General features: G+C 35.5%; 2 protein-coding genes and 1 long non-coding RNA gene across 5 annotated transcripts; 1 reads left to right on the forward strand and 2 right to left on the reverse strand.

The window, feature by feature from the left end:
• Positions 1–488: 488 nt before the first annotated feature.
• LOC135118184 (uncharacterized) lies at positions 489–6,161 on the reverse strand. Its single transcript, XR_010277416.1, has 2 exons — positions 5,984–6,161; positions 489–1,415 (listed from the first exon to the last, which is right to left on the reverse strand). It is a non-coding gene; the product is annotated as an uncharacterized LOC135118184 (long non-coding RNA).
• Positions 1,281–7,024, forward strand: LOC110381775 (UPF0587 protein GA18326). Its single transcript, XM_064039458.1, has 4 exons — positions 1,281–1,415; positions 5,984–6,170; positions 6,398–6,517; positions 6,694–7,024. The coding sequence occupies exons 1-4, from the start codon at positions 1,353–1,355 to the stop codon at positions 6,807–6,809; spliced, it is 486 nt and encodes a 161-aa protein (XP_063895528.1). The 5' UTR covers positions 1,281–1,352; the 3' UTR covers positions 6,810–7,024.
• Positions 7,025–8,724: 1,700 nt separating this feature from the next.
• Positions 8,725–12,657, reverse strand: LOC126054751 (skin secretory protein xP2). Of its 3 annotated transcripts, none has more exons than XM_064039484.1 (3): positions 12,411–12,576; positions 11,103–11,236; positions 8,725–10,067 (listed from the first exon to the last, which is right to left on the reverse strand). In XM_064039484.1, exons 1-3 carry the CDS (start codon positions 12,423–12,425, stop codon positions 8,954–8,956), a joined length of 1,263 nt encoding a protein of 420 aa, XP_063895554.1. In that variant the 5' UTR covers positions 12,426–12,576; the 3' UTR covers positions 8,725–8,953. The 3 variants fall into 3 exon arrangements, with proteins under 3 accessions (XP_063895554.1, XP_049697354.1, XP_063895555.1); XM_049841397.2 differs by lacking the exon at positions 12,411–12,576 and adding an exon at positions 11,335–11,748 and having other exon boundaries at positions 8,727–10,067; XM_064039485.1 differs by having other exon boundaries at positions 9,892–10,067; positions 10,207–11,236; positions 12,411–12,657.
• Between the last annotated feature and the right edge of the window lie 524 nt (positions 12,658–13,181).

The raw sequence follows: 13,181 nt of genomic DNA on the forward strand, positions 1-13,181 counted from the left end.
ATTGATCGACGTAGACGTAACCTAGACGACGTAAACAATTCCATTATCCAGGTTCAAAATTGGTTCAACGCAAATAACTTGGCTCTTAATGAAAAAAAAACAAAATGCATTCGATTTTCATTGCCAAATGTAAAAAGTAGTGAATGTGACATAATACTCAATAGTCAAAAACTAGAATTTATAAATCAGACAGTTTTCCTGGGAATCACTCTTGACAAAAAACTACAATGGGGACCCCACATAACATCTCTTGCGGGTCGTCTTAGCTCGGCCGCCTATGCTATTAGAAAGATGAGGCAGCTAGCGGACGTAGAAACAGCTAGACTGGTATATTTTAGTTACTTCCACAGCATCATGTCGTACGGCATTCTGCTGTGGGGACGAGCTGCTGACATTGAATGCATATTTATCTTACAAAAGCGAGCGGTCAGAGCTATGTACAACTTACGTGGTCGTGAATCTCTTAGGGAACTGTTTAAAAATTAATATCATGACCGTACCTTGCCAATTTATTTATGAAAATATCATGTATGTTAGGAAAAACTTACATTTGTTTGATAAAATATGTGATAGACATAATTATAACACTAGAAATAAAAATAAGTTAGCTATCCCGCAGTTTAGATTATCTAAAGTACATACATCTTTCATGGGATATTGTGTCAAATGTTATAATAAAATACCAGACAACATTCTGGAATTGAATGACTTGCGGTTTAAAACTCATATAAAAGCCACACTTTGTAAGCAAGCATATTATAAATTAGAAGATTACATTCAAGATAAAAATGCTTGGAAACATGCTGGTCCTGCTCCATAGGACATACTGACAATATCTAATTAATTAACAAATTAAAACTACACCAGCAAATAAAATTGTATTCATCTTTTGATTATTTGTTTGTAACTTTGTACCAAAATATAAACCAATTTGTAAATGTGAACACCATGTAGCATTTTAATTGTCACTTTATCCTCATTTGTCTTTGCGATTCTACATGATCTTCGCATGCTTTTACTGTATGTATCAATACATACAAACTGTAATACTATATTATTTTTAAAAAGAGTAACCATGGAGTTTCTTGCCCGTTCTTCTCCATAGGAAGCTACTTTTGGAATGGGCAACTAGAATCAAACTTAGTTATAATTTTGACGTTCATAAGTGCTTGTAAAGGCCTAAATGAAATAAATGATTTGACTTTGACTTTGACTTTGACTTTGAAACAATATTGACAGTTTCACGGGTGACAGTTGTCATTGTCACCGTCTGACATTGACGTTCGGCCGATTTCGATTTCCCGAATCTCGGTGTTGTTTTTCCAACAAAATACATATATTACGAAAGAAAGATGGTTAAAATCGCTCTGCAAATCAAAGCAACCTTAGAATCCATCGACAAGCTATACACAAACCTATTGTAGGTATTCAAACTTCTGGTCTTCTTGAATATCTTTATTAATAGTTAAAGAAATACACTCACATTTTGTTAGGAATTATAACATTGTTCTCACTGGTTTTTACATCATGACAAATCACACCACAGTCATTCTTTTTCATAGACTAACAACCCTACATTTTTTTAAATGTCATAGACTATAAATTCCTAACACCTTCTCCTATTTTTAATATATGAACATAAATTAAAAATACCTTATAATTACTTCAGAGACACCATCAGTTTTCAAAACATTAACTTAAACAAGTATTCAAAACATTAACTTAAACACTTCTAATCATAACACTCAATAATTCACACAACAACTTTATCGCAATGAAATTTAAATTTTTCTTTATATAGTGGTTTCGTCAACATATCCGCTATCTGATAATTTGTAGGACAATATATAATATCTAAATATCCTTTCTTATAATTTTCGTGTATAAAATAAAATCTCACATCTATATGTTTAGATCTCTTGCTGAATGAACCTGTTTTTATCAATTGGATAGCACTCTGGTTATCAATATTCAAACTAATCTTAATACTGCTACCAATTAATTCACTTATAAAAGTCTTTAAGTATAAACACTCTTTAACGCAATCTGCTGCTGCTATATATTCAGCTTCAGTTGACGATAGACTTACTATCGGCTGTCTTTTGGAGCACCAAGCTATAGGTCCACCTGCCAACATTATTATGAACCCAGTTGTACTTCGTCTGGTTTCTGTACAACCTGCATAATCTGAGTCACAATATGCATGCAATCTTGTAATATCTTTCCCAGCATTATATAAAATCCCTTTATCTCTCGTTCCATTCAAGTACTTCAACACCTTCTTTACTGCTAATATGTCTTGCCTTGATGGATTTTCTACCTTTTTACTTGCTTCATTCACAGCTTGACTGATATCTGGTCTTGACCTGGTTGACAAGTACAATAATCCACCAACTAGTTCTATGTATGGAAAATTTGACGTAGCCATCTTAGATTCATTTTCCTTTCCCACAATGCATGGAGTATCTGCAGCTTTGGAATCATACATATTATATTTTCTAAGTAATTTTTCTGTATAATTCTGCTGGTGCAACAAAATGCCTTGTTCTGATCTTTTTATTTCAAAACCTATATAGTTTTGAGGTTGTTCATATGTTTTAAGATAAATTCTTTTTCCAATTGATGCAAGATCTGTAATAACTTTTCCTTGTCTTTTGATATGGCCAAACCGTCATCAACATATATAGCCAATATTATAGTTTTGTCTTCGTTAAAAAACACACACTGATCTGACTTTGTAGCTCTCAGTCCAAGTTTCCTTAAAGTTTCTGTAAATCTTTTATTCCATGTCATTGGTGCCTGTTTTAGCCCATATAGTCCTTTCTTTAAACGACAAATTTTATTAGGCTGTCTTTCATATCCTTCAGGAATATACATAAATATGTCTTCCTTTAACTCGCCATACAAAATGCTGTTTTCACATCAAAAGTTATCATTTCATATTCCTTTGAAGCAGCAATTGCTATTAATGATTTTATTGCTGATTGACTTACTACTGGACTATATATTTCTTGATAATCAATGCTTTGCTGTTCGAAGCCTCTCGCTACAAGTCTTGCTTTGTAAGTACCATTTTCTTTTATACAAAATACCCATTTACTTGACAATATCTTGTGTCCTTTTGCTCTTCCTATATCAACTATTTCCCATGTATTGTTACTTTCCAATGATTCCTTCTCCGAATTTATGGCCTTCTCCCAATTATTCTTTTCAGCAGATTTCATGACTTCATCATACGTAAGTAATACATAATCTTGCAGGTAAGCTGGTTTTTTCCGTTGTCGTTTTGTATTTATAGTTTCTATCTCTGCAGTATTACTTTCTTTATTTTCATCATTTTCTACTTCATCAATAATATCTGGGATGTTGTCTTCTATTACATTACTTTGTTGTTCTAACTCTTCTATTTCATAATAACTGTCATCACTTTCTTCTTCTTGATTTATTTCTTCTTCATTATTACCTGGTATTATTTCTGTTATCACCGAACTTCCTGTTTCTTCATATTTTTCTCCAATTTTCTTATTATTATTAATTATAACAATATCCCTTGCTATTTCAATTCTTCTTTCTTCTTTATTCCACAATCTATATCCATTATTAGTATATCCAATCATGATTAACTTTTTGCTTCTTGGATCTAGTTTCTTAATATTTGAATGTAATTGTTTAGCATATACTATTGAACCAAACTTGCATATATTAGATATATTAGGCCTTTTACCATGCCACATCTCATAAGGTGTCTTATTCTTCAATGATTCACTTGGTAATCTATTTATAATATAAGTAGAACAGTATACAGCTTCACCCCACATTTCTTTATCTAACCCTGAATCAAATAGTAATGCTCTGATTTTATCTAATAATGTTCGATTTAGTCTTTCTGCTTTACCATTTAGTTGTGGTGAATATGGTACCGTATAATCTAGTTTTATTCCCTTTTCAGTACACCATTTTTAAAATCATTGCTTGTGTATTCACCTCCATTATCGCATCTTATGGTAGATACCTTTTCTGTTCTCTCTCTTTCTGTTTCTTCTATATAATGTTTTAAATTTTCTTTAACTTCATTTTTATATTTAAGCAAGTATATTTTTGTAAAATGAGTATAATCATCCATGACGGTTAAAACATAACTATAGCCATCATACGTTTTGTTTTCGAACGGTCCACATACATCAGTATGTAATAATTGAAGTGGTCTACTGGCTCTGTTTCTTACTGTGTTAAATGGGAGTCTTGTTTGTTTAGCTTGTGTACAGATTTCACATTCGTCTATTTGCCTTAATCCATTTATTTTTATTCCATCTGCCACATCTGGTAATATATCTAGTATTTTCTTTCCTGGATGTCCAAGTCTTTGATGCCATTCTAAGGCAGTGCCATTTTCTTTCATTAACAGTGTTTTTTCTTGCATATTATTATCATCCAAATTAATTTTATATAAACCGTTTTCTTTTTTCCTGTTAATATTAATTCTGACTCCTTATATATTTTACATTATCTTTGGTAAATATAACCACTCCTTGATTGTTTGTAACTGCATTAACCGATAATAAATTTTGTGATAAGTCAGGAACAAGCAGGGTATTATTAAGAGTACATTTATTGCCAATGACTTTACCAGTCCCTTTCACCTCTATTGTTTCTTCATTTGCAGTCAAAACAGATGATGGTTTACATTCAAAAAATTTTAGTATGTCTAAATTTTTGGTCATGTGTGCAGTACACCCAGAATCTACAACAAATTCTTTCTGTTTTGGTTCTTCTATTTCACCGTTTGTAAAAAATGCCTTTTCTATTCTTTTGTTACTTTTTCTTCATTCTCATTCTTATTCTTATTTTTGAAAAACAATTTTCTTCTTTGTGATTAAATTTTTACAGATTGAGCACTGTTTATTTTTAAACTTACAGTCTTTATCTTCATGGTTGTCCCTTTTGCAGATACTACAGGCTCTACAGTCTTTCTTCATGTGCCCTGTTTTGTTACATTTGAAACATTTTATTGTATTAAACTTTTTCTTAGATGTAGATGAAGATGTAGCTTGAAATGCTAGCTGCTTGTCACTTTCTTTTGCTTTCAACATTCGATTTTCTTCAGCCAGAAGTCTGTTTGTTAAATTTTGAAGGGTTTTTTTATCGTCTGCCATGCATTCCCAAGAAGTTATAAAATAGTTTAAATTATTTGGTAAACAGCTTAGTATTTTGGATATGACCATTTCATCATCTATTTTTGTTCCTAGCTGATTTATACGAAATTGTAAATTTTCTATTTCGCTTATTAATTGGGAAAGCGATTGACTGTCCTGTTTCTTATATGTGAAAAACTCTTGTAATAGGGCATCTTTGTTTCTTTGCTCAGAACCTTCGAATATTTCACATAATTTTACGTACATTTCACGTGCACTGTTGCAATTAATTATGTGACCTTTTAGTTTCTTATCAATACTGCTTATGATAATTCTTTGCACCTGAGCATCTTTGATACTGAAGTCACTTTTCTTGTCATCTTCTTTTATTTGTGCAATTGTTTTTGCAAGATTTGCCGCTTTTAAGTGTATATTGAATTCAAATTTCCACAATAAAAATGTTTCCGCATCTTTTAATTTTTCTATCTGTATTATCTCAGGTTTTTCCATTTTTTAGTTTTTCACCGTTTTTTATTTTCTTCCTTGTTATTACTGTTTTTTAGTTTTTTTCACTTGTTTTTCATGTTGGGTTTTTCATTACCCAATCCCGGTTTTTAATTTTTTCTTCTCGGGCGTTCTGGGCCCATAACCTATTGTAGGTATTCAAACTTCTGGTCTTCTTGAATATCTTTATTAATAGTTAAAGAAATACACTCACATTTTGTTAGGAATTATAACATTGTTCTCACTGGTTTTTACATCATGACAAATCACACCACAGTCATTCTTTTTCATAGACTAACAACCCTACATTTTTTTAAATGTCATAGACTATAAATTCCTAACAAAACCACCCGTACTACCAATGGTTCCTAAAACTTAAGTGTGGGAGTTGCGGCGAAGTGACAGAAAAGTTCCACGATCTCACCGAAGCTGAAAAAATACCACAAAAGCACAATAGGTCGGAAACTAACTTGTTGATAAAGTGCAAATTATGTTCCAGAGAGAACAGCATAGACGTTGTCGAAGGCAGCAATGGTAAGTTGAAGAAACTTCTCTGATATAAAAGTGTTTCAGTACCTACTTCGTTTCTAATAACATAATTATCAGCTTCTGGGATCTTCGAATACTTGATAAGTATCCCAAAATTAGTTTTCCAATATTCCTTATGTCGGTTAAGTATTCCTAAAGCCAAACATTAAAATAATTTACTCCTCAGTCTAATATATTGTATAATGAGTAATCATTTATTTTCTTCCTCACAGGCCAATTTAGAAGTAGTGATGAGGGCAAGTTCAAAACATTAGTTATTTTCGACTGCAGAGGTGTGGAGCCTGTTGACTTTGAACCTAAATCTGGATGGATAGCTGTTGGTGAAGATGATGGTAAGAAATTTTTTAGCTAATAAGAAATTAAGAAAACCACTTGGTGCCTCTTAAAAACAAAAATGGTTGATGGTTATCAACTTAAATCTTTAATTTTATAATAATCTATTTCCTACATAATGCTTTCTCATATCAAAATGATTCATTAATAATTTATTATAATTGCTTTGTTTCAGGAAAAACATTTGAAGATGTAGACTTAACTGAAAAGGAATGGGCGGATTATGATGACAAAAATCAGAACTCAGTTGGAGTTTATGAATTGGAATGGCAGTTTGTTAAAGTGAAGTAATTTATGTAACCCATGGCTACCCATTGGGGAACTCACAATAATAAGATAGTGGATAGGACCTCTTTGTACTAAAATGCATTTATTGAAGACCTGTCCATACTTATTCAATGCAATAAAACAATCTTGTCAGATATTACTCTAATACTGTTTACACAATAAAATAGGTATAATTTTATTTTAGTTATGACATTTTCAATAAAATTTTCAAAAATTAACTTTTTTTATTAATTTTTCTCTCCATAAACTTTGTTAATTGTTTGTTACGTTAGTCTTGTCTGTTAGGAACATTCAAAATTCGAAGATTCCAATTCCGTAATTTAAGGTGATAATGGACTGTGATGATAACTTGCAATGATTTAAGGAGTTACTAGCAATGAATTCTATCTATCTATTACAGTTTCCGAGTAAATAAAACATGCTCAAGACTGATTCCTAACACGAACCGTATGTAAAAAACACGCCATTTGATTTGCATGTTCTAACCATTTGTTTGTTCTATTTTACTTAGCGATACTTCCGAAAGATGTTTCATTACACGCGATATATGCCGTGGCATACATTACAGACACAAGGCATAAGGAAGCGACAATTTACGACTTTTCTACTGGATGTAATTGGTTGTGAAGTAATTTATTTTGCACTTGGTCTATGAAACTTGCTGTTTTACGGACTGTTGAACAACCGTTTGAAGAGATGGCGGGCCTGCGCAAGACCAATATGTTCGGCACTCATTCTGGATATAGCAGGAGTTGGCATGTGGAGAACTTGGAAAACATAAAAGTTTGAATTGTTGTTCTATCGATTAATGGTAAGTTTTGGGCTTTCTTAATTCGAGATTAAAGTCGGCCTTGAATTTAGTTAGCGTAACACTCAAATGCCGTCGTAGTACTACGTACTTTTATCATCTTGAAAATAAGGCTTTTAAGTATCAAGGGTAATGAGTATGAGATATCTTTGCCTCCTTGCGTATTGAAAATGGTACCTAAGTATCTCACTTAGCTCTGTGTTGTGTAAGAGATACTAATGAGTAAAACTGTTTTAGATAACGAAGGCACGTAATTAAGAAACTAAAAGGTGTTGAATAGCGATTATGAGCCGCGCATTAAATTAATATAAGTTTGATTCGCCTTTTGCGTAGATAATACATAAGCTGTGAATGTAACGATGATTGATGCCTGTTTTTGCTTGAGTAAAGTATCGAGAATGCGTTCAATTGAGTGAACCATGTGGCGTTTATGTTTTCGCGCGCCAACTCGACTGTGACTTCACTTTCGATCAACGCTTCCTATTCCGCAGTTAATCTTTGTCTAATAACACCATTTTAATGTTTCATTTGTTTGGCTATTTAATGTATCTACAGCTACTAATAGTTAGTAAGTATTCGGGTGATTAAATTCGATGGACTACGCTCAGTACCTAAACCTTTTTACCCAACTGCGCCACGCAAATGTGTTTTTATATAAACTATTTAGTAGTTTTACGAATATGGAAAGGCGCACCCGATCCCAGTGCCGGAATCGAAACTGCGACTTAGGTTTATATGGAGATCTCATAGTCCGGGTACTTGCGTTTATCTGTCAATCTAAATCACACACAAACAAGTTTATAGTCTTTAAGTGACGAAAACACAACTCCGGAGATTTTCAACTAATTTCTTGCTCCTTTCGCGATCGGCCGTGAAATCGCGATCACATTCCCGTGCGTGTATTAATTGCGTCAAAGGCAGTTCGTTACGAAGGTGAGTGACATACGAGCAGCGTGTAATTTTGCGCTAGCTCTGCTCCGCCCAAATGACCATTGAACTTGAATGATGTTTCAAGATTATTTTCCTAAACGGTCTAGAAGCTAATGAAGAGCTCGATTTAGACGAAATTATTGAAACCAAAATCCTAGGGCATGATTTAAACACCCCTTTGATTAAGAACGAATTTGATTTAACTAACTAGATTAATTGATCAAAAAAATGAGAAGGCGGTATTTATCACAGCACCATTCATTTACTCGTATTCAACTTAAAACTTAGCATTCCACACACACCATAATAACTTATCGATAACAAACATGGTACAGTATTCTAGCGGAGTCGGGTACTAGCACTGCTCTAACTACTAATAACTAATAGGTATCCTACATATGTTCGTTATCTAACTAATTGGTGTGGTCGATGTCGTTGTTTCAGGTGTATCAGATCGAGACTGGAAGCCATTGAAGCCCGTGTTCCCGTGCACAGTCACCGTGTGATGAGGCGTACTTGAAATTATAGGCGTATTCTGTGTCACAGAATTCTCCACATAATTAGAGACGTACTGATCATCGGTGAACACTTGGTAAGGATGAATGTACACCGGCACTTCCACAGGGACTTTCACAGGCACCTTCACTGGTACCTTGACTTTCACAGGGTAAGGCACTTTGACCGGATAGGGAACTCTCTTTTCAACCGGGTAAGGTTTGGGCACGTAAACGGGCACACGTTTTTCCACTTCTACTCTCTGTGGAACAAGCACTTCGACTGGGACTGGGACTTTCTTTTCCACTTCGACTGGATAAGGCACTTTTTTCTCGTAGGGCACCGGAACCGGATGCGGTACTTTGACAGCATAAGGTTGGGGATACGGGACCCTTATCGGAACGTGTTTTATCACTTCGTATGGTTCTTTAACTTTAACCTGGACTGGATAAGGCACTTTGGTTTCGACCGGATACGGTTGTGGGACGAGCACTTTCACAGGTACCGGGTAGGGGACCCTTTTCTCTACTTGTACGGGCACAGGGACGGGTCGGTCCACTGGTACTGGCACTTTGACTTCTACCGGGTACGGTACTTTCTTCTCCACGTGAACGGGTACCGGCACTTTCACTTCCACGTGCTTCACTACGGGCACCCGGTGAACTATGGGATAAGGTTTTGGTACGTACTCCTTTTCCACTACTTTCACTGGCACAGGATGCGGTACTTTGATACCTATGGGATAAGGAATTTTTTTCTCGACGGTTACTGGGTAAGGCACTGGCTTTTCCACTACTTTAATCTTCTCCACTGGTACTGGAACTTTCTTCTCCACTTGCACTGGGTATGGCTTAGGAACCTCGACTTTGTATGGTACCTTGACAGGTTTCTCAACGGTTTTTATGTATCTGTGGTGGTGGTGGTGATGGTGATGTTTGATTTTGGTGACGACTCGTGGACGACTGTGGCTGCCATCGCTCTCTAGGTCCCCGTACATGTAGTGCGTCGGCGAGCGTCCCCGCTTCCCACTGTAACCATAATAATACGGGTTCAATTGTCGTTTTCGTTTAAAGAAAACCATTTTTTTTCGGGCCATAACTGGCAACGGACTTTGAGAACTCGGAACTGGGATAATCCCAAAAGATTGTAAGTACATCATTTGCTTACTTTGAGGCATGGCGGGAATGGCAGATATATAATCCGAGCGTTTAATGATTGATGTCGGCGAGGGCCTCTTGAGTTGTGGATAATGTGAGGGCAATATCGGCACCCAGTCATTAGGTTCGATTTGAGTGAAATTAATCGGTGGTAGATTCGTGGTGGTTTTAACTTTTAACTTTCTGGTAACTGGGCGGTACACCCGCGGCGTCGAGGCCGTGACTGGTGTGGCAGTCGTCGTCACAGTCGTTGTGTTTCTGTACGCAAATCTAGTTCTGTGGGTAAAGCTCGCAGAGGTGTCACGATCTTGTTCGTCAGTAGTGTTTGTTTTTGTTAGAGTCGTGTTGTCTTTTGTCAATGTCGTGTTGTGTAAAGTCGAGTTCTTGTCTAGTTCACGTTTGGGCCATATTCTTTTCGTCCGTAATACTTTTTGGGTAGTAGTAACGGTTGTGGCTTCAGTGGTTGTAGTCGTTGTTGAAGTCGTATTGAAAAATTTCGGCGGCTTGACAATATCTGATCGGATGCCATTGATCACTTGAACGGGCAAGCTGAACTTAGGGCTGTTTGCAACAATAGGTCGGCCAGTTGACGCAGCATACACTAGAGGCCTGGAAGGCTTGAAGTAGTATGTCCTATGGTGTGGTGGTAGCGGGATCACTCTAGGAAACTTGTAAATAGAGTTTGGTGAATGATGCAGCTTCACAGGTTGTTTGGGATAGAGGCGTGGCGGCGGCAGTTTTTGTATCTGCCCAAGATGAGGTCGAGGAACATCGACTACGTGGTTTTGTTTCACTAGTTTATCAGGAATGTTAGGCGGTTTACTTGGCGGTCGTTGTTCAGGTTTGTGAGTAGACAAGTCAGGTTTCGTCAGTGACTGATTATTGGGTTGAGGTTCAGCTACGTACTTTGGACTATGAATTATAGTAACAGCTCTATTCTTCGACTCTATAGCGAGTGGCTCGTCCAAGCTGTCATCTTGTGCCGTCACGCCATTTCCTTGATTGACGACGATCACTAACGAAATGATCAGGAATGCCGCCTGAAACAAAATATTTGAATGAATTTTACTATGCTCCTGTATTAATACTATAATTAACTGCTCATACTTCCGTATTTCAATAATATTATGTTTCATACCTTGGTGGACCTAAGTATTTGGTAGGTACCACTAACAAACAAAAGAGTTCTAACATTTATTTCTTGCGTGTTAACAGTTCAAGTATAAAAGTCAAGTTAACCACATATCTAATCCATCAGCATATTTTAAATTCAGCTCCTGTCAGTGATAAGAAATTGATAAGTGCAAAAAAGCAATTAAATAAGGCGTGTTTACTGCAAATATCTCGGTGTTTTATATTTTTTTGTCTGTTTTTACTATCGGCATCAGTCGTGCGTGTGTTGGGCTTACACGCAAGCCATCTTTCCGTATTCGTCTAGTTAAGTTAAGGCAGTGAACACTATTCGTAAGACGCTGAGAAATTCCCCATGAAACAAATTAATAAGCACCTACATATTTCCTTTACTATGTGTAAGTAATTAACGCCTTGGCTAAGATCCTCTTCCTGTGTGAGAGGAACGGTTTTTTGTTTGAGATACACAAAAGTGTTCTTGCTTATATGTATTGTGTAGGTATGGGAAAACTTGCTTAATTTATGTGGATGTATTTCTTTAATTACCTACTTGGGAGTTTTCTAGGAATTATTAACATAGGTACCTGGTACATAAATATATTTCAAAGCACCTATCTATATAGCACAAAACATTTTTTTCTTTGGACAAAATCGGTTAATTGTTATCACAAATTAAACTAAGTAAAGCATTTTAAATCAATTTACTAAGAAATTAAATACTTTTTTTAGTTTTTTAATTACACTTTATTAGTAATAATATAGAAGTCGTTTTTGTAACCTGATTGCCTGTACTTTACCCAGCTCGAATCGCTTCAATCACAATAAGAAAAACAGCACTCAATGAACACTAATTAATCACAGACAATAACAACCACTATCACTTGCACTTATATTTTAATTTTTTTAATTCACAAAAACTGAAAAAGTCAACACCAAAAACAATCACTGTTTTTCCGCCATATTTGAAACATTGTACTCCGCGCCATAATAAAAAGATTACGTTCATTCGTTTTCGAAAACTCGCGTTCCGTTTTAACATTCTAGAAAACGTTCAAACTTTTTTCAACTAATTGATGTACCTACCGATAAGTGTTGCATATTGCGGTGCCTGCGGCCGATGCAGACATCAACGTAATGATAGGTCCGAGGAAGCGCCACTCACTTATATAGCATTCGCGTAATGGGTGGCTGATTACAGGACGATTACTTTCTCTGCCAATATCATTGGCATCCCTTTATGTCAGTCCAGAACTAAAAAGAAATGTTACAAAATGATTAGGTACGTACTTACACCAAGTTATGCTAGAATATGTTAACAACCAGTGCGCACTAATTTGCGCTGGCATAAGTAGGCAGATACAATCGAAATTACGCCTTACTACTTTAAATTCAATTAATTTAAGTTACCTGTTAGGGTGAATTTCCAATTAATTATGTACTTAGGAACAGATGTTGAATACGTACCTACTTCGGTAAGTATATCCTAGATTCAAGATTGGCACTAAGCGGCAAGTCCTAGGGTAAAATCTGAGCTAGTTTTGATTTCTTTGTAAGCTAGGGCCATTTTAAGAACACTGCGAAAAAATTACGATGAATGAAATTGAGAGATATCATTTCTAAAACGAGCTACAACTATCAACGTCCACAAAATACTTTCATGTTCATGTAATTCTCCAATAAATCAGATTAAACGCATCATGCTTATGTAAAAAGTAGAGCAAGAGTTAGTGATCAAACCTGATTACCGACACATTCTTAAGTATGTGCGTATAATTATTGCTAAGTACAGGTAAGCAATCAGATAGACGGTAGGTCTGCGTTTCTATACCTATAACAGCGATGCGTAAGATTGAA

This window comes from Helicoverpa armigera, chromosome 19, assembly GCF_030705265.1.
Source record: "Helicoverpa armigera isolate CAAS_96S chromosome 19, ASM3070526v1, whole genome shotgun sequence".
Taxonomy (NCBI): Eukaryota; Metazoa; Arthropoda; class Insecta; order Lepidoptera; family Noctuidae; genus Helicoverpa; species Helicoverpa armigera.